This window comes from Urtica dioica, chromosome 12 (assembly GCF_054948205.1).
Source record: "Urtica dioica subsp. dioica isolate 48M chromosome 12, U.dioica_male_clone48M_v1_H2, whole genome shotgun sequence".
Classification (NCBI taxonomy): domain Eukaryota; kingdom Viridiplantae; phylum Streptophyta; class Magnoliopsida; order Rosales; family Urticaceae; genus Urtica; species Urtica dioica.
In genome coordinates, this window is record NC_142767.1 from 10,065,121 (window position 1) to 10,087,597 (window position 22,477).

Genomic DNA, 22,477 nt, shown 5'->3' on the forward strand with positions numbered 1-22,477 from the left:
TTTGACAGTTATCTTTGTGGCAGTTTCCCTAAAATCTTATTCAAAATGGTTGGGACAAGAAGTGGGATCAGTACTACCACTCCGTCAGAGAAAGCCACGATGAAGAAGAAACATGTCGCCACAAAGAAACCTGGGGCTGAGAGTAACATGCATGGTATCCGGGTTCGAGGTCTGAAACCCAGCATACGCGCCGATGGTGTTGTCAATGGTGCCCACAAGAAGAGTTGTAGTCTTTATTTTGTACATTTGATGTAATAAAGTCTCATGAAGACTCTTGCTTGTAATTGCCTATCTATTCATTAATAAAGTTGAAACGTTCATTCATTCTTTTTTTGTTTGAAGCTTTATGATAAAACCTTAGTCTTTTAGTCCATAAACAAACTTAACAACTTACGAAGAGACAAATGTAGATTTGCATGAACAAACTCTTCGTAGTTTGCTTAAAACGATATATTCGCAATCTTAGGGTCAAAGGACTATTGACCTCAGTATGATTGTTAGAAGAATCTATGATGTCTGGTTATGAGGCATTGAGAGTTGGGGACTCTATAGTTCTTCTAGGTATCTTCCGAAGGTACTGAATTGACCAATGCACTTCTAGAGACAATATAAGAACAAACCATTTAACCTCTTATGTCTCGAAGTCACTATGTATGAATTGCATCATGCTTACCTTAATCCTGAAATGAGACATGCCATTTCACACCTTAGTATTCTCATTTGAGAAAGTCAAAGTTCGGACTCACTATGTGATTCCGAACAAGGCCTATTGGTGAAGTACTAAGTTGTGAGTCTGTCATGAGTAACTTTGTGAAGTTCTCATAGATATGGAATTCATGTACAAGATTGCTGAAATGCAATGTATGTCACCTCATGCTTTGTTCCTTGGAGTGTGAATAAATGAACTGGCCAGTGTCCAAATTGAGTCCTGACTCTTTTGGATGAAACAATGTGACTTGTTAGCTCATCGTCAATACACTGTTTCTAACTTATTCACAAGCGACAAAGGAGTTGAGGAAATAACAGCTAGAAGGGTAAAATGGTAATTTAGTAAATCCCGACTAGCTGATGACATTCATGAAGGGTAAACATAGATAATATTCAGTGGATCCGCTCATCGTAATTAAGTCGAATTCTTGAGTAGAAAATAAATTCATTTGAACCGAGAGATTTTCAGTGTCAGCTCTTTAGTGGAGTCAGTTGGCATTAAGCTAAACTTGGAAAAGGTTTGTGAACTTTTGAGTCCAAGTGTTTAGCTCAAGCTTTGTTCATTTGGGTCCATGAGGTCACTGTCACGAATCACATCGATAGGAATAGTTAAACTGGAAGCTAAGTCAAAACAAGAACGAAAATAGTTAAAATGGTATTTTTGTCTTTTGAGACAAAGGATGAAATGAATGTCAATAAATTTTTTGACAAGTTCATTTGATGACTTAATGTCACTCGGCCATAACTTGTTTATTGGGCCTTGTGAATTAATTTCATTTCATAAGAATTTTATTGAAAATTCTTAATGGGCCTTTTTCATGTTGTCATGAACAAGTGGAAAAGCTTCTAGAAGGCCTTTCTAGCATCACTATAGGCGCCCAAATACCCAAGAGACAAGAGAGAATATTTTGTGCATAAATGTATGAAGATACTTGCCAAAAGAAAAAGAGGAAACAAATTTCCTCTAAGGGAAATAAGAGGTAGGCGCCCAACACAAGAAACAAGCAAGGAATGGAACAAAAAAGGAAACAAATCCAAGGGCTTCTAGAAGCCTATTTGGCCGAGTGACTCTAAGGGAAGGAGAGCAATATTTGCTCATGAATATGTGATATTCAATGAAAGAGGAAACTACCTTATTGAAGGTAAAACCTCCCCTATAAATAGAGGCCTCATTCCCTTCATTCCATTCATTCCACATAAGTTAGAGATTGAGAGCTTCTCTCTCTAGAACTTGTGGTTGCCGCCCCTCTTCTCTCTCTCTCTCTAAGTTTATTTTCGATTTTTTTTTGTCTTGGCACCTAGGTTCTCACTCGACCTAGTGTTTAGCTCTGCGACTTCGAGACTCGTTCTTAAGTCGTAGTGTTTAAAAGTGCCCACTCACTGATTCCTTCTTTTCGAGTGATTTAGTGATAGAAACTTTCGTGGTTGCTCGAGGTGCCGAGGAAAGAAAGAGAGACGTGCTGCGAGGGGAGACGAGCGTTGCAAACTTTCTAAAAGCTTCTTCAAAGTTCAAGCTTCAAGAAAGGTTAGTAAACTTCTAGCTCATATTGGATTTTAATTACATGTACTTGCACTTGTCTAGGTTAGTAAAAACTGTTTTACTTGTAAAAGAAAATTTTTAAAATTCCGCCGCTTACCGAAGCGTTAATTATTTTCTCAAACCCTAGATCGATTCCAACAAATGGTATCAGAGCTATGGTCAAAGATTAGCATGTACATGTTTTTAAAATTATGAGCTTGAAAATCGTTTTCGAAAGTTTACTAATTTTGTGACAAGTTAGAATTGTTATCTTAGATTTTTTTTCATTTATTGCTCATGTCTTTAAATTAAAAAGCATGTTGATTTTCTATGAGTTTGGGATGTTTTTAAAACACATTAGAATCAGTTCTAAAAGTTTTTAATTTTTTATATTGAAAAACGTGTTTTAAAGGTTTGAGAAATTTCGAGTAAAATTTTGTGACTAGTTATATTGTCTTGCTAGTTTCGTTTATTTACTTGAATCGTTTTATGCATGTTGTTATTTCTTTTATTCTATGTTATTACCCTGCTAATAAAACACAAATAAAAGCTTTAAACAACATCTTAAAACGTTCCGTTACACTTGATTCTTTTTCGCACCTAAATAGGACCAAGCGTTAATTTATATCTTTTTCTTCGAGCTGGAGTAAACCCGCATTAAAAGTGGCATAACTCTCTGCTCAGAAATCGAAATTTAATGATTCTTGAATCAAATTAAAGCTCTGTCTGTCCTCTGTCCAATGCCACCGGTTTCGGCTCAAAAGGACATAAGAGCCGCCAGATATGGCGATTTTACTCCGAGGTGCGCGGCTGTCTGAAACTCCAGTTTTTTAGAAATCCGGATTTTCAAACCCCACTACCATGAGTTATAGAACTCTAATGAGAAAATTTTCTTGAGCAAAATTGTTTTTCATATCATTATAAACATGATGTGTAAGATTAAAAGTTTTGATTTTTGAAAGATTAATTGAAATTGAATTTTTACAAAACTAGTTTGAATTTTGAAAAACCGTTTTCACTTTCAAACTTGAAAATATTTTGTCATCCAAATCAAATAAATTTTCAAAATGTTTTCAAAACTATATCTATATCACATATGTTCAAAATCTATATGCTCTTGAAAATTTGAGTGGGAGGTCTCCTTGTAGACAAGCCGAAAAAGATGTGTAATCTCAAACTTTCAAGTGTTCGAGTGAGTTGAAGTTCACACTTCCCTCATGCACTTTCCCGAAATAGAAAATAGGAAAAGATCGAGTATGTACCTTGTGCCTTTATGCACTAATACTACTCTGAACATGTCGATCTAGGATTCTCTTCTAGTTGTCCGCTCTGTCGCTCTCTAACTAGGAAATTTGTTTCCGAACTTATAAGAGTCGATGAACCAACTCCAAAAACTAAGTGGGAGGGTTATATTCGTTGTTTGTAACCCATGATCCCCAACACTAATGAAAAGTGCAAGTGACGCCGGACTATGAGTCACCCTCGTGGCCCTCTCTTAAATGAGAGTACTCAAGGGCGCTTTGCTCTGATCATTGCTCAATGAGCTACGTCCGAGAGTGAGACGATGATGGCAAGGCCTCCCCTCGGTGGATTGTTTTTCAAAGTCGATCTCTTGGACTAAATGGTTGGTTACACACTTAGACTCAATCCCTAGTAATCCTCCCTCGAGGCCCTGTGAAAGGATGTGAGTGATCAAACCAATTTACAAGGTGGCTAGTCAATGTTGATGTATTGACATCTTGGCTAAGCATTAATGATGTGTCATTTACTTATAAATGGAGATTTTTTGCAGCCTTCCCTCGAAGGAGTAAATTATCGTTTGGTTTATAACACCTTTGGATTTTACAAAAGTCTTAATAAAACTTAAATCCTAAACCAAAGACTAATCATAAACTTGTGTCAACTTTTATAGGCAATATGTCTCCCAACTCTCTCTCTTTCTTTCTTTCCTCGAACAAACTCGAAAACGAAAACTACATAGACTCGAAACGTAACCTCGACATAATACCTATCGTTAACAAGCACAAATGGGTACTCACCACCCCATGTCCTCCTCTGACGAATAATGATTCAACTCAAGAGGACAATGACGCCTTAGCGGCCTGGCTTCGATCCGATGAGATTGTGAGGTGCTATATCTTGGCATCTATGAACAATATGCTGAAAGAGCAACATCATGACTTCGAGACTGCCGCTGACATGCTCTACAATCTCCTTGAGATGTTTGGAGGGCAAAGGCATCAAACAAGGCTACAAGCAGTCCGACAGTTTATGAACTGTCATATGCAGGCTAGGACTCCTATTGGAGACTTTATGATATTGATCATTAGTCATCTGAGTAAAATGGAAATCCTAGGATCTGAGATTGATGGGAAGAATGTCATAGATGTGATCTTAGAAACTCTCCCCGCATCTCTTGATACCTTCAAGATAAACTACTCCATTAACAAGCTAGAGTACACTGTTACCAAGCTTATGGAGGAACTTCACACTGCTGTAGGTTTCACTAAGAGAAAGAGGAATCAAGGAGAGGCACATGCTACTGAGCAAAAAGCCTCCGCCTCTGGAACTGTGAAGAGACCTTACAAGGCCGTTAAAAAGAACTGTTCTGCCAATCTCAAAGCAAAGGAACATAGTATTGTACTAGTTACTGAAGCATGCTTAGTAGCTGATAATGTATCAACGTGGATTCTTGACTCCGCTGCTACTAACCATATTTGTTGTTCCTTGAATGGTTTCAAGAAAACCAAAAGCTTAGAGGAAGGCGAGTTCTGTTTCAAATGGGGTGATGGGAGCCTGGTGTCGGCAAAGGCTGTGGGAACCGTGACGCTGTCTTTTGAAGACCGCACTTTAAACTTGAATAATGTTTATTTTGTTCCTACCTTTGGGAAGAACTTAATATCCGTTGCTCGTCTTCGTGAGCAAGATAATTGTTTAAAGTTCATTAAGAATGGAATTCGTATTTCGTTTCCTGATAATTCTTTTGTCACTGATGCATGTATGAAGAATGCTCTTTTCTACATCTATCCCACTCAACTTTCTCTTTTAGACACCGAAATAGATAATGACCTAATTAGGGAGCCAAAGAGGATCAAACTTTCTGAATCCTCCGATCTAACAAAATCAACACACCTATGGCACTTAAGACTTGGTCATATCAGTCTAGAAAGGATTAAGAGACTTGTGAGGGATGGTCCACTCCAAGCCTCTGCAATAGGTTCACTACCTACTTGTGAATCCTGCATAGAAGGAAAAATGACTAAGCGACCTTTCTCTGATAAAGGTCGAAGAGCCACTGAGTTGCTGGAACTAATACATTCTGATGTATGTGGTCCGCTCAGCCAACAGGCACGTGGAGGATACGAATACTTCGTTACCTTCACTGATGATTACTCACGATATGGGTTTGTCTATTTGCTCAAACACAAATCCGAGACCTTTAACGTATTTAAGGTCTTTAGGGCTTTAGTGGAAAAGCAAACTGGCAAAATGATCAAAACCCTTCGATCTGATCGAGGTGGTGAGTATATGTCTGGAGAGTTCGATGACTTTCTTAAAGAAAAAGGTATCGCTTCTCAGCTTACCGCACCTGGCACACCTCAACAAAACGGAGTGTCAGAGAGAAGAAACCGAACTCTTATGGAGATGGATAGATCGATGATGAGTTACTCATCACTCCCGCTTTCCTTTTGGGGATATGCCCTCGAAACAGCCGCTTACATTCTAAACCAAGTTCCGTCTAAAACGGTTCCTGGTACTCCTTATGAAAGATGGACTGGCCATAAAGTAAGTTTGGGCCACATCCGAATTTGGGGTTGCCCTGCACATGTGCTAAGGCAAAAGACTAGCAAGTTGGCTAGTAGGTCAGAATTGTGCCTGTTTGTGGGATATCCAAAGGAAACTAAAGGTTTCATTTTCTATAGTCCCGAGGACGATAAGACTTTCGTTAGCACGAATGCTCGTTTCCTCGAGGAGGACTTTATGAAGGATGCGAAACCTAGAAGCAAAATTGTGCTTGAAGAAAAGTTGGGTGAGGAAGCTTCTACCTCATCTGTAAGAACTGTTCTTACCCCAACTGAAACACAACCTAACTCATCAGAATCTCGTCAAGTAGTACTTCGACGTAGTGGGAGGGCTACTCAAAAGCCTGACAGGTACATGTCTTATGGAGACTCTCTTGTAGCCGTCTCCGACATGGATGACCCTGTTTCGTATAGCCAAGCGATGGCTTGTTCTGAATCAAACATTTGGCTTGACGCCATGAAAGTTGAAATGCACTCGATGTATGTCAACAAAGTCTGGAAACTTGTAGACCTTCCTGAAGGGATTAAACCCGTAGGGTGTAAGTGGATATACAAGAAGAAAAGGGGTCCTGATGGGAACGTCGAGACGTTCAAAGCACGACTTGTGGCGAAGGGTTATACCCAACAAGAAGGGATTGACTATGAAGAAACCTTCTCGCCAGTCGCGATGCTTAAATCCATCCGCATACTCCTATCCATAGCTGCAGCTCTCGACTATGAGATCTGGCAAATGGATGTCAAGACAGCCTTTCTGAATGGCAATCTTGACGAGCGCATTTACATGGCTCAACCAGACAGTTTCGTGGATAAAGGTCAAGAGACCAAGGTTTGTGAGTTGCTTAAATCCATTTATGGACTAAAGAAAGCATCTAGGTCATGGAATATTAGATTCGATGAAACTGTAAAGAGCTTTGGCTTTGAACAGTCAATAGATGAGCCTTGTGTTTACAAGTTAATACACGAAGGCAAAGTTGTGTTTCTGGTACTATATGTCGATGATATACTGCTCATTGGTAATGACGTGGGTAAGTTATCTGAGGTTAAGGTCTGGCTGGCAAAGCAATTCGATATGAAGGATCTAGGAGAAGCCGCGTATATTCTGGGGATCCAAATCTTTCGAGATAGGAAAAACCGGACCTTGTCGCTCTCTCAAGCATCTTATATTGATAAGGTGATGGATCGCTTCTCGATGCAAGACTGCAAGAGGGGTCAAACACCCTTTAGGCATGGAGTTTCACTCTCTAAGGACCAGTCTCCCAAGACTGCACAAGAGATTGAAGACATGAGGAAGATTCCTTACGCCTCTGCCGTAGGAAGCCTCATGTATGCTATGCTTTGCACTAGACCTGATATATGTTTCGCCGTTGGCGTAGTTAGCCGTTTCCAATCCAACCCTGGACCCGAGCACTGGATTGCTGTTAAGCATGTTCTTAAGTATCTTCGAAGAACTAGGAACTTGATGCTTACATACTCAGGTACCGACCTGACTATGACGGGATATACCGACTCCGATTTTCAAGCGGATAAGGATTCCAAGAAATCCACTTCGGGATCTGTGTTTATCCTTAATGGTGGAGCTGTTGTGTGGAGAAGTATTAAGCAATCTTGCATTGCTGACTCCACAATGGAAGCAGAATATGTGGCTGCTTGTGAAGCATCCAAAGAGGCTGTATGGCTTAGAAAGTTCCTTAAGTATTTGGAAATTGTTCCAAACGTCGACGAGCCCATGACCCTTTATTGTGATAATAGTGGGGCTGTCGCTAACTCAAAGGAACCTAGAAGCCATAAGCGCTCTAAGCATATCGAGAGGAAATACCATTTGATTCGAGAGATCGTGCAGCGCGGAGACGTGGAAGTGAAGAAGATCTCAACGGTGGACAACCTCCCAGATCCATTCACCAAGGCCCTAGCGAACAAGGTCTTCGACCAACATCGTGAGGGATTAGGCATGAAGGACTACACACACCTTATGTGAGTCAAGTGGGAGTTTGTTGTCAATGGTGCCCACAAGAAGAGTTGTAGTCTTTATTTTGTACATTTGATGTAATAAAGTCTCATGAAGACTCTTGCTTGTAATTGCCTATCTATTCATTAATAAAGTTGAAACGTTCATTCATTCTTTCTTTGTTTGAAGCTTTATGATAAAACCTTAGTCTTTTAGTCCATAAACAAACTTAACAACTTACGAAGAGACAAATGTAGATTTGCATGAACAAACTCTTCGTAGTTTGCTTAAAACGATATATTCGCAATCTTAGGGTCAAAGGACTATTGACCTCAGTATGATTGTTAGAATAATCTATGATGTCTGGTTATGAGGCATTGAGAGTTGGGGACTCTATAGTTCTTCTAGGTATCTTCCGAAGGTACTGAATTGACCAGTGCACTTCTAGAGACAATATAAGAACAAACCATTTAACCTCTTATGTCTCGAAGTCACTATGTATGAATTGCATCATGCTTACCTTAATCCTGAAATGAGACATGCCATTTCACACCTTAGTATTCTCATTTGAGAAAGTCAAAGTTCGGACTCACTATGTGATTCCGAACAAGGCCTATTGGTGAAGTACTAAGTTGTGAGTCTGTCATGAGTAACTTTGTGAAGTTCTCATAGATATGGAATTCATGTACAAGATTGCTGAAATGCAATGTATGTCACCTCATGCTTTGTTCCTTGGAGTGTGAATAAATGAACTGGCCAGTGTCCAAATTGAGTCCTGACTCTTTTGGATGAAACAATGTGACTTGTTAGCTCCTCGTCAATACACTGTTTCTAACTTATTCACAAGCGACAAAGGAGTTGAGGAAATAACAGCTAGAAGGGTAAAATGGTAATTTAGTAAATCCCGACTAGCTGATGACATTCATGAAGGGTAAACATAGATAATATTCAGTGGATCCGCTCATCGTAATTAAGTCGAATTCTTGAGTAGAAAATAAATTCATTTGAACCGAGAGATTTTCAGTGTCAGCTCTTTAGTGGAGTCAGTTGACATTAAGCTAAACTTGGAAAAGGTTTGTGAACTTTTGAGTCCAAGTGTTTAGCTCAAGCTTTGTTCATTTGGGTCCATGAGGTCACTGTCACGAATCACATCGATAGGAATAGTTAAACTGGAAGCTAAGTCAAAACAAGAACGAAAATAGTTAAAAGGGTATTTTTGTCTTTTGAGACAAATGATGAAATGAATGTCAATAAATTTTTTGACAAGTTCATTTGATGACTTAATGTCACTCGGCCATAACTTGTTTATTGGGCCTTGTGAATTAATTTCATTTCATAAGAATTTTATTGAAAATTCTTAATGGGCCTTTTTCATGTTGTCATGAACAAGTGGAAAAGCTTCTAGAAGGCCTTTCTAGCATCACTATAGGCGCCCAAATACCCAAGAGACAAGAGAGAATATTTTGTGCATAAATGTATGAAGATACTTGCCAAAAGAAAAAGAGGAAACAAATTTCCTCTAAGGGAAATAAGAGGTAGGCGCCCAACACAAGAAACAAGCAAGGAATGGAACAAAAAAGGAAACAAATCCAAGGGCTTCTAGAAGCCTATTTGGCCGAGTGACTCTAAGGGAAGGAGAGCAATATTTGCTCATGAATATGTGATATTCAATGAAAGAGGAAACTACCTTATTGAAGGTAAAACCTCCCCTATAAATAGAGGCCTCATTCCCTTCATTCCATTCATTCCACATAAGTTAGAGATTGAGAGCTTCTCTCTCTAGAACTTGTGGTTGCCGCCCCTCTTCTCTCTCTCTCTCTAAGTTTATTTTCGATTTTTCTTGTCTTGGCACCTAGGTCCTCACTCGACCTAGTGTTTAGCTCTGCGACTTCGAGACTCGTTCTTAAGTCGTAGTGTTTAAAAGTGCCAATTCACTGATTCCTTCTTTTCGAGTGATTTAGTGATAGAAACTTTCGTGGTTGCTCGAGGTGCCGAGGAAAGAAAGAGAGACGTGCTGCGAGGGGAGACGAGCGTTGCGAACTTTCTAAAAGCTTCTTCAAAGTTCAAGCTTCAAGAAAGGTTAGTAAACTTCTAGCTCATATTGGTTTTTAATTACATGTACTTGCACTTGTCTAGGTTAGTAAAAACTGTTTTACTTGTAAAAGAAAATTTTTAAAATTCCGCCGCTTACCGAAGCGTTAATTATTTTCTCAAACCCTAGGTCGATTCCAACAAATGGTATCAGAGCTATGGTCAAAGATTAGCATGTACATGTTTTTAAAATTATGAGCTTGAAAATCGTTTTCGAAAGTTTACTAATTTTGTGACAAGTTAGAATTGTTATCTTAGATTTTTTTTTTCATTTATTGCTCATGTCTTTAAATTAAAAAGCATGTTGATTTTCTATGAGTTTGGGATGTTTTTAAAACACATTAGAATCAGTTCTAAAAGTTTTTAATTTTTTATATTGAAAAACGTGTTTTAAAGGTTTGAGAAATTTCGAGTAAAGCTGCTCTTTCCATCGCCGACATCACAGGAGAAGCAAGCTCCTGCAGTTCCTCCTCTGAAAAGGGACAAGACGAAGCTGATCGCGAAGAAGAAGCAAGGTCTGGAGAGTCCCCTATCGAGAGCCCCCATAAGATTGTTCGAGGTAACCCTAAAGCTCCTAATATCCCTGATGATAGTTCTAGGGATAAGAATTCGCGTCCTGATGTTCATGAGCCTACACCTGAGGATGTCATTGGAGGAATGATGGGCCTGAATAAAGATGTCACGAAAGATGTGCCCACATCTTCCCTGGTGCTAAAGAGGAAGGGAGACCAGGTTCAGGAGGCTGCAGAGGACATTCTCGCTTCTCTGAAGAAGAAGACTCAGAGAGATGAGGATGTGTGCTTAGCCACTCTTCTGTCTGAGAAGAGGAAGAAGAAGAAGTCTCCAGAAGAAAGCTCTTCGGCTGTCCCCATCCCGGTCCAGAAAAAGAAAAAGAAAAAGATGGGCATGATTAAGAAACGGGTGAAGAAGACGGCTCAGACTCCCCTGTCTCCTGTCGTTGAGGATCAGGTGGTTGAAGAAGAAGATTCTGTTATCCCTCTTGGTCTGGGAAACAAGAGGTCTGTAGGAGGGCAAAAACTGCCAAAGAATATCCCTGCTGCTCCCATGGATAATATCTCCTTCCACAAAGAAGACGGTGTTCTCAAGTGGAGATATGTCTATCATCGCGCCATTTTTCCTGAAAAGGAATTGTCCACTGAGGCGTTGAAAATTGATGCCATTATGGAGCTTCTTCACGACGCCGAGATGCTGAGAACTGTCACTGGCATTGGTGTGTTCTATCCGGCGCTGGTTAAAGAGTTCATTGTTAATCTCTCCACTTCCTTTGATTCTCCAGAAGACCCAGAGTTCAGGAAGGTCTTTGTCAGAGGTCACTGTTTTGAGATCTCTCCTGATGTGATCAACAAGTTTTTGGGCCGTGGGAAGATCATCATAGCTGATCGAGTTCCTTCTCTAGACGTCATCGTGCAAGAAATTACTGGTAATGAGACCAAGGTCTGGCCCTCAAAGGGAACTTTGCCCTCAGCCGAGCTCACTGTCAAGTACTCTGTCCTATATCGCATTGGCATCGCCAACTGGGCTCCCTCCTCTCATGGGTCCAGCATCACAGCAGATCTCACTCGGCTCATATTTCAGATAGGTACTCGCTCCTCTTTCGACTTTGGTGATTTTGTTTTTGATCACTTGGCAAAACATGCCAAGTCTTTCGCAGTAAAGCTTCCCATCGGCTTTCCCTCTCTTATCACTGGGATTCTGCTTGATCAAAACAAGAACATCTTGAGGAGTTCTGATGTGGTGGGTAAGCGTCCTGGTGCCCTTTCCTTCAGTCCCAAATTATTTGAAGGGAAACATGTTCAGGATCTTGTCAGACCTTCTGGCGAGACATCTGACGCACCTGCGAACAAACTTCACTTGAGTTCCATGTCTGAAGATGTTCAGAGAAACGTGGTGAAGGAACTCCTTGAAGAGGTTGAGATTCTGAAAAAGACCATCGAGACTCTCTCTTCCAGGAAAGTCAAGTGTGAAGCTCTTCTCAAAGACCTTACTACCCCGAGCTCTGCCACCTCTTCTCAGCCAGGTCCAGCCGCCGGGTCTCATGTCTCTGAAGCCACTGAAGACTCTGTTTCTGAAGATGATGTGTATGTCTCTGAGAATGATCAGGATACTGTTGGTTGATTCGTTTCTGGTCTGTAATATTCTCTTTTCTAGACATCTTTTGCTACTATTCCTTTGTGCTTCAGACTGATGTGTTTCGTTTTGGATGCTTTGTAAGACAGCTTTATCGTACTTTTGTCTATTGAATGATATGCTGTTTTTCCTAGCTCTCATTCCCTTTTCAGGCTGTTGTTCCTCCCTCTGTGTTGGTCGATCCTTGCCTTTGGTATCTTTTTGAGGCAATCAGGGGGAGAGGCGTCATGAGGTCATTTATTTTGACTCTCTTTCTGGGTATGACGCTTGTATGAGAACTGGTCCTGGAAGTGCTTGCCTAAAAAATAGCCAAAGGGGGAGATTGTTGTTACGGTGTTTTTGTTGGCTTTATTTTTTAGTGCAAGTGGTATGGAAAGATGTCGTGTGGTATGTTTCATCTTCTGGATTGACATCTTTCCTCGTGTGTGCAGACAGTATTTCAGGCAAGTTTCCAGTTTCGTCAGTTTGCTTCGCTGGCGTCTTACTGCAGAGTTATTGCCTCGCTGCTGTCTTCATTACAAGATATCTGCCTCGCTGGAGCCTTCATTGCAAGATATCCTTTGCTGCTATCTTCATTGCACGAATATTCACTTTGATGGAGTCTTTACTTTGTGATATTCGTTTGAGGACGGGTAAGGAAACCCGAGATATCTTCCAGGAATGTCCAGCTGCTATAAAAGCCATGCGCTCTCCCTTAGCAGCCTTGACACTTTTGATCAAACACTCAGAACTCTTAGACGTGCAAGACCGGCGGACTGGGAGGCTGTGTGTTTTGGTTTTAAGTGGTGTATTCTCTCAAACACTATTCTACAGATTGAGTGTATGTGAGAGTTGGGTTCTTGTGCTTTTCGTGATTGAAGGTTCACGTACTACTGAAGATTGAAGGTCATCCGAGCCAGGAGGTTGCTCGAAGAGTGGAATTGAGACGGAGCTCAAATTCAGGGGGAGTCCCTGTCTAGGTGATCACTGGTAGTAATAGTCTCTAGGTTTTATTGATTTGTTGATTGTAATCAGATATAAACCTTGTGTGTACTATTGACTACAAGATAGTGAAATCCTTTCCACTGGCAGCGTGCCCCCAGATGTAGGTGTGATTCACCGAACTGGGTAACCATATCCTGTGTACTTTGTTTATTGCACTTTTTGTTGTTTATCCATATCTGTGTTCAAGCAAGTTGTCGGACACATTGTCAACGCATTGTGTGCGACATCTTGCCGTTGCAACTAATCAGAATTTCAATGTGGATTGTAAAGATTTGTTCATGTGAGAGTTGGAAAAGAAGATGTTGATTTGGGAAAAGAGTATTATTGGGATTCCGATTAATGTTGGCGATTTCCCTAAGTGGTTATTATGTTACAAATCTCTAATAACAATTGGGCCTGCCTATACCAATGAAATAATAAATTTGAGGCATTAATTTTCTTCTTGGGATATGAGGCCCTAGACAATGGCCTAACTTGTCGAGTGGTTGGGCCGTCTAGAGGGTTTAGTTTTGTATGTGTCTTATTAAGTTACTTGTTGTGTTTGTTAGATCTAGATTTGCATTGTTTATATCTAGATTTGTATGTTTTATTTTTTTCTAGTCAACCAATTTTTTTTTTCTTGATGTTGTTGCTTTTCCATTGTGGTTCTCCTAGAATTTTAGCACGTGTAAGATTTGGGAAGAATTTTTTGGGTTGTTCGCTAGCCTAATTTTCTCGAGTGCCCGTCATGAACTGTCGCTTAACCTTCGAGTGCCGTATTTAAGGAGGGGGTCCTCCTTGTGGGGTTTGGAAGCTATTCATTGAATGTTTGTTGCTTGGTTCCCAATTAAGTTTAGTCATGCGTTTATGTCTCGATAATTGGGGGATACTTTATTAGTTGGTCTAATCGGTTTAATTTAATTGAATTCCATCTCTATGTAGTTTGTTTATTGATAGCTTTTTAATTTGAATGAAATCTAATTTTTGTTTAATCACGATAGCGGTAAACGTCTATTTTTTTTTGTGATGCGGCTATCTAGCCATTTAAAAGTTTAAGTTTAGTAAAATAGCCCAACTATTCAATTTGTGGTAAACTAGCTTAAAATTTGAAAAATCATAAAAATATCCTTCTAATAAATCCCAATGCCTACGACCTCATTATTGTTAACCCTAAAACACAAAAACTGATTCGAGAAAAAAAAAAAACCAAAAAACCAAAAAACGCTATCGATCACCGTAGTTCGAACTCGCCGTCTCCGTTGTTTGCCATCGCCAACAACGCCTCCGTCGGGGCATAACCGAGGCGTCGAAACCGTTGATGTCTATGTTCGCCTCCGAATCGTTTGAAGCTTGTAACGAGGTCTCGACCTTCGTGCTCGCCATCTCTTCATAGCTCAACGATGGATTTTCCACGTTCGCGGTGGGCGTGCCGAGATTCAAATTATCGACCCGACACATCGGGATTTAAAGCCGAGCCATGACATCATCGTCTTGGCTGCTCGGTCCATCATTCGAACTCGCCATCTCAATCTCCGTCTATCTCCGCCGATCTTGTCGCCATCTTCATTGCAATCTCAATCTATATCCGTCGATCACGTCGCCATCACTATTGCCATCTCCATCGATCTGGTTGCCATCGCCTTCGATCGCCATCTCCGTCTATCTATGTCGATCTCGTTGCCATTACCATCGATCGCCACCAATCGTCAATCTACGTCGGCTGCCATCACCGTCATCGTCGATCTCTGTCGTTATTCCCGTACATGTCGTGCAATTTAACTTCTTCTTCTTCTTCTTCTTATTCGTCTTCGTCGTCATCAGTTTGAGTGTTGGTGTAATCGGGTTGGGTTAGTCGGTTTTTTCATGTTCTACCAACCCGAACCGCTACAACAAATTTTTATTTTTAAAACCCAAACCAACCCGATTGAAAGGTAAAATCAAACCAAACCAACCCAAAAATAATCGGGTTGGTTTGAGTTGGTTTTTTCGGATTATAATTATCGACAAATGACTTTATAACTCGAATAAAAATCACATACGTATATTATATCTAGAACGTTTTGTCAAATAAAATTAAAATTTTACCTATCTTTAAAAAAAATTACGTATTAAAATAAAAATTACGCATATTTTTAATTACCAAGTTTTCATGTAGTCGTAAATAATAAAGTATAATACTAAGTATTTTTATTTATTTAATTATAATATAATTAAAAAAATATTATATTTTTAACAATAGTACATACAAAATATTTGCAATCTTACAAAAATTAAATAATTAACACTATCGGGTTGGTTTGGTTCAACCCAATCTCACGACTATAAAAAACCAAACCAACCCGAAACAATTGCGGTTTCGGGTTGGTTTGGGTTGGTTACAACCCAAACTTCATCGGATTTTAGTGGGACGGTTTAAAAAAGAGTTCGGTTTGGTTTGGATGATCGGGTTGTTCGGTTTGACGGTTTTGATGAACACCCCTGTTTTTGTTATAGAAAATTGGATTAAATATTTTGAAATCAGGATTAAATATTTTGAGATTTCGTTACCTTTTCATAGCAGATGACTATGCCAAAGAAATACTTCAAACATTTTATTACAATTTTGTTACTTGTTTAGATGGGTGATTCAAACTTTTTTTTTTTTCTAGATATAGAAGTGGATTAAATTTTTTGAAGGCACGATTAAATATTTTGAGATCATGTACCTTGACTGAAATGATGTAACTTGTTTGTGTGTTTTGAAAATGAATTAACGAAATTGAAAACATGATTGAATTTTTTGAATTTTTTTTGCAATGTTATGAAGATGAAATAGTTTTGAAACTATTTGGTATGTATAAAAAATGTTTTAATAATGAATTAAAATTTTGGATACTTAGATTAATTATTTTTAGATTATAGGAAAACAGGTTCACCAAAACATAAATAGGTATATTAGTATTTTAACACTATAAATGACTAGAATACATGAATTTATGAAACTTTCATCATTATACTAAACACTTAATTTGAATTATCTTATTCGAAAAAAAGGTCATTTTTTCAACCATAATCATACAGGCATACTGCAGATTATTTTCAGAATCCAAATATCGTCCCAACCACTCTCTCAATTATAAATAATTCGTCAATCTTTCAACAATTAAATCCTATAGCATATTCTTATAAATAAAATAAAATAAAAATATGTAACAGTTTTTAATCCATACTCGCGCGTTATTCCCGTCGAATATCCACATTTGATTCTACATCCAGAGAGAAAAAGGAAGAAGAAAAAAAAAAAAAAAGTCGTCTATATTCCCATAAGGCGTTGACATATTTTATTTTAGAGAACCTCGTGGGACCCACCAAACTGCATCACGAGAAAGTCCACCGCAACCCCTCTCGCTGCCGTGTTATGTTTTAGGTTGTACATTACACACACGCACACTTGTCCTATTTTATTGTTTTCGAAAAATTAACCATTTTTCTCTTCCCTTTTAAAAATCCCCAAATTTTAAAATATAGTTACAAAAATAGTACACCCCAAAAAAAGACCAGAAGCTTGGTTTGGTAATCGGAATAGAAATAGAAGAATGGAGAGCGAGGGCAAGTATTCGGTGGCGTGTGGGACGTGGGTGCGGCGACCGGAAAACGCCAACGTCGTCGTTTTGGGAAAGTCCAGGACACGTGGCACCGGGTCATCTCAGTCCTCGCCGTCGGTGATCGAGCTCTTCGCCTTCGACCCTAATACCACGCATCTCTCTTCGTCTCCTTTGGTTCGTCTCTCTCTCTCTCTAGATATTTTCAATTGATTCGAAAATTAAATTAATTTCGAGTTTTATATATTTTTTTTAGGCGACGCATGTGTTTGAAGAGGTTGACGGCGATCCAGTGTCAATCGCTGTTCATCCGAGCGGAGACGATTTGCTTTGCTCTACAACCAAAGGTGGTTGCAAGTGAGTTTTTTTTTTTTTTTTTTTTTTTTTTTATGGTTTTATTATTTGATGTATTTTTTTATTTATTAATTACTCTATGAAACTTGAAAGCAGTGGACCCAATCACCCAAACGAGAGATGTACAAAAACAGCTATAAAGAATAAACTACTTAACTAACTCTTAGTGAGTTTTATTATAACTGTAATTTTGACATGCAGTGGTTTTTTTGTTTTTTTTTTTCGCCTTTCCAATTTTGTTAAGCAACAACCGTTAGGTATATTCACTTTTTATTGACATGCCTTTTATGGACATAGTCTGGCTTTGAGGGCATTAAATACTAAATAATTCAAGTGATTTGTACTCAAGGTTGATACATTTTTAAGCAATTTATCTGTATATCATAACGTATTTTAGCATGTAAAATATCGGGACATTCTACTTGATCTTGGTGGTGAAGGTGTGTTTTGTTTGTTTGTTGGGAATTTGCAGATTTCTTGAGCTGTGCGTTACAGAATCGAAAACGAAGCTATTGGCAAAAGAAATAGCTCCTCTTCAAGGTGTTGGTCCGCAGAAATGTGTGGCTTTTAGTGTCGATGGTTCTAAAATTGCTACCGGTGGTGAGGTAAGGAATAGATTTTTCGTTCTCACTTGTGTTTCTGTGTTTGGTTTTGTTTTATTTGTTTTTTTTTTTTTTTTTTTTTTTTTTTTCTGAACCATCAATGTGATTAAACTATCATTACATACAGGATGGGCATGTAAGAATCTTGGAGTGGCCCAGCCTCCGTATCATTTTAGATGAACCAAAAGCGCACAAGTCCGTTCGTGATATGGATTTCAGGTTCGGAGTGTTTTTCTTGATGTAATTGATTGATTAAAGACATAATGTGCACCGTAAAGCAGCAAGTATAAAAATTAAGATTTACATCTGATTTTTCTTATAAAAAAATTATCAATTCGTATATATATATATGTATATATATATTTGTACCCTTTTTTTTTGGGGCATAATTTTGATTGTTTGAGACGAAAAAGAAAAATGTTGCTATTTTGCCCCATTTTGGTTTTTGGCATGTATATGCTGTTTTTCAATATTCACATGGATTGAAGTGACTAATCTTGAATTTGTTTCACCTTCCAGCCTTGACTCTGAATTCTTAGTTTCAACATCCACTGATGGTGTAGCTAGAGTCTGGAAAACAGAAGATGGATTTCCCGTCACAACTTTGACTCGAAAACCAGTACGCTTATCTGAAATCTTAGTTTTGGGATTCAAATTTCAAGTTCCGACATTGTTCATCTCACGAGTTTTATTTTATTTTATTTATTTTCCGCAGGACGAAAGCATTCAGTTATGCCGTTTCTCAAAGGATGGGACAAAACCGTTTCTGTTTTGCACCGTTCAGAAAGGTGCGTTTCACCTTCCTTTTTGCACACAGATAGACATCGTAAATGTTTTTACCAGATTTAACTCTTCGCATCACACCTGTTTCATGGTTTAAATAGGTGATAAGATTGTCACCGCGGTTTGGGATATAAGCACATGGAAGAGAATTGGGCATAAGACGTTACTTAATAAGCCCACTTCAATTATGTCCATGAGCAAGGATGGAAAATATCTCGCTCTGTAAGCAATCAAATTCTTGAACTTTAGCTTATTTTTTGCTTAAATGTTTTTAATGTTCTATCAAGTGTCAGAGGTTATTACCATAGTCATTTTGTGTGGATATTTATTTAGTGGGAGCAAAGATGGAGATATATGCGTAGTGGATGTAAAGAAAATGGCGATTTCCCACATAAGTAAAAGGCTACACCTTGGTACATGTATTGACACACTCGAGTTTTGTCCCACTGAAAGGTAATAATATTAAGGAATTGGGTATTTTTTTATTTATTTATTATGATAAAGGCATTTTTTGGGCATGAAAGTACAAATGATTACTTCAGAAATGGACTTCATGATTTAGAGGGACATATAGTCTCTCATCTAAAAGCTTTTTGAATGTACTAGAGAATTCACTGCGTAGGACTCTTTTTCAGGGTCGTTCTTACCACCTCAAACGAATGGGGACCCGTGGTTACCAAGCTAAACGTCCCTGTTGATTGGAAAGGTCTGTTTTAATCTCTAAGCAAGCGAATGTATAATTTTTTATTTTTTATTTTTTATTTTTATTGAAAACTTCTAAACATTTACTCCTAAATATGCAGAATGGCAGATTTACTTGTTGCTCTTGGGACTATTTCTAGCCTCGGGCATTTTGTTCTACATATTCATGGAGAACTCGGACTCCTTTTGGCAATTCCCTAAACTCAATCGACCGGCATTGCCTAAGATTGGTGCTTTCTTTGGCGATTCGAACCCTTCTGACGATCAAAATAACTTCAACCCGTTTGGTCCGGTAGATATGTGAGGACTTCAAATCGTTTCTTCGCAACAAAATCTTTTGTAAGACTCTCCCAAGTTGGTTCAAGTTAAAGCTTTCTGATGAAGCTAGACCTTCCCTTTGCTTTCTGTTTTACGAGAAAATGATTTGTGTATTATTTTAATTTTTATACTCGAGGTTGATGGGACCTTTCTCTTAAGTTTCTTTGTATGATTTATTTATAACTCTTGGAGATGTATTAGGATTAGGGATTTTCTTTCTTTTTTTTTGGAAATGTAGTTGCGATATGACAATCCATTGACGATCACTAATACTATTACAGAGCCAATTATGGACCACCACTTTCGATTTAAATACCATGAGATGGTGTGTTTGAAGCATTGTTTCAAATGCCGTGTAAATGTCCTACGCGATTTGGGCCGAAAAGGTTTGACATTTATGTCTCCAAAAATATTAAAATTTCTATCAATTTCTTTCTGTAAAATAAAACTATCAAGAAACCGAATCTCTTATTAAATGCGTAATACACTGTTAAAAAAATTATATATTTCTACGTAGAGACACCTTGTTTTGGGATAGAGAGAAGAAAAGTAGCATAATCTTATGGAGGACTAGAAAATGGTTTAGGGGACTGCTTTATAATGGTTCATAATTTTGAGGGACTAGAAAATTACGGATTCTTAAGAGCATATTGGATATTTTTTAATATTTGAAATTCCCAAAAATTTGTTATTTTTATCTCTATTTTTAGGAAATTTTGATATTGAAAATCTAAAGAGACACCTTTTTTGTGGCTATTTTAAAGTAATTTGTTATCTATTATTCTTTTATATTAAGTAGTAATTGATTAAAGGGCCTCTTGTCGTGACCTCTTCATCACTGATCGTAATTGGGCTTCGTAGTTTTCTTCTTCGTCTGATTCGTCAACGCCAACATTTTTATTCAATGTCATACGAATCGTAGAGGCCAACGACTGGTTCTTTTTCTTTTTTCGACATTGCCAACAAGTAAACCTCGCATCTCTTCCTGTACTTCAGGAGAGACTTTTTCACAGAATCTTACACTCTTGGTTGCGTTTACATTGGCTAGGTGGTTTTTCACTCTGGTGATGCCACCGCCTACCATAATGTGATTGCAAAATATACACTGGTGCACATTATTTTTTTCCGGGCACGAGCGTACAATACTTCCTAGCTGGGTCGGGGGCCGACATTCTTGTAACCTACAAATTCTGTACTGAAACTAGCAATCATCAACATAATCACCTTTACTAAATTAAATTAGACTAACAATCATGAATCATATTCACAAACTCTAACATATTCACATACTCTAACATATTCCCATACTCTAACATACTCACAAACTCTAACATATTCCCGGATTTAAATGAAAATTGAAAATAATTCATAACAAATTCGGAATAAAACAATAATGGTTTTAAATATATGATTTTAACCATAATAATCACAAACTAACAATAAATTCAAAGATTAATTCGGATTAATAAAATAAATTAGAAAATATGAACACAAAGTCAACAAACAAGTTCAACATAACGATAATCATCATAACTAATCAAAAAATTACAAAAAAATTCGGATTAATAAAAAATAGAAAACATGAAAACAAACTCAAAATCAACACTAGATTCATGTTCAAACTAACAATAAATTCAAAGATTAATTCGGATTAATAAAACAAATTAGAAAACATGAACACAAAGTCAATAAACAAGTTCAACATAACCATAATCATCACTAACTAATAAAAAAATTAAAAAAAATTCGGATTATTAATAAAAAAAATAGAAAACATGAACACAAACTCAAAATCAACACTAGATTCATGTTCATAACTACCAATTTATACTTAATCTTCAAGAATTATAAAAAAATAAACTCAAAATCATCAAAATACATATTCACGTCGGGAAGTTCACCAATACCGGTGCCTTCCGGCGGGATCTGGTGGCTTTTTGCCTTTGGCGAGTCGGGAAGATGACGGGAAGCTCGGAATCTATAGGATTTGCAAAGATTTTGCACTCGGTCGCGGCGGAAAAAATTGGGGATCTTCCCGACTTTTTTCCCAAATTTTTTGTGGTTTCCGGGTTTATAGTCCGGTTTTAACCAAAATTAACACTGAACCGGACCAGGAAGTATGGACCGGGATCCGATCCCGGTCTAGTTTCCGGTCCGGTTCCCCCGGAATCACCGAAATCTTCCGGTTTTGCTCATTCCGGTGCCGGAGTCTTCAAAAAAACGGGAACCGCACTGGTTCCCGTCCGATTCCCCCGGAATTTAAATCCATGGGAAAAAGTAGAAATGATTAAAAAATAAATACGCATGTAGTACAAATAATTTTATATTTGATTTGGTAAGTACTTAGTAATCATCTTGACCACGATGGGATTCATTATTACGTCGAAGACTCTAATCCCACACCATCACATACAAGTGATGACAATCGGGGGCATGCTTAACACAAGTAGAGGCCTAAAGCGGAATTTTAAAAGGGTGATCTAACAACGTAGCCAATCTCAAACACGATTTTAAGTATCTAATTAACGTTTGGATAATTTGTAATCTAGCCATTTACATAAATAAACGGTTAGAAAATATCGAAAATACTTTTATGTAGCATAAATCACAGAAACCAAATATTAGCTAATGTTTCAGCTAGCCAAAAGTTAAAGTCAACTAAGTCTGCTAAATATTTCTCAGTCCATGTTTGAGATTTAAATTTTAAAAATATAAAAGACAATTCATTATTGAAACAAAAATATAATAGGTAACCGTGAAAATATAATTACCCCACTTTCTCTTTCTTCCCAGTTACCGATTGTTTCTCTTTCTAACGGGCGATTTTTCATCTTCCTAAACGATGAAAAAAATGATGACTGTGTTTTAGGTTTAAAAAATGGCGACAATATTTTAGACGAGAAAAAATATTTGTTTATTTTTAATTGCATGATCAACATTGTTTAGCATATGTTACTCCC

General features: G+C 38.0%; 1 protein-coding gene across 1 annotated transcript; it reads left to right on the plus strand.

Annotated features, from left to right (window-relative positions):
* Window positions 1-16,567: 16,567 nt before the first annotated feature.
* PHF1 (phosphate transporter traffic facilitator1) lies at window positions 16,568-19,830 on the plus strand. Its single transcript, XM_089602314.1, has 10 exons — window positions 16,568-16,935; window positions 17,015-17,115; window positions 17,585-17,717; window positions 17,842-17,933; window positions 18,234-18,333; window positions 18,430-18,502; window positions 18,599-18,719; window positions 18,831-18,950; window positions 19,133-19,203; window positions 19,301-19,830. The coding sequence occupies exons 1-10, from the start codon at window positions 16,753-16,755 to the stop codon at window positions 19,501-19,503; spliced, it is 1,197 nt and encodes a 398-aa protein (XP_089458440.1). The 5' UTR covers window positions 16,568-16,752; the 3' UTR covers window positions 19,504-19,830.
* Window positions 19,831-22,477: the final 2,647 nt, after the last annotated feature.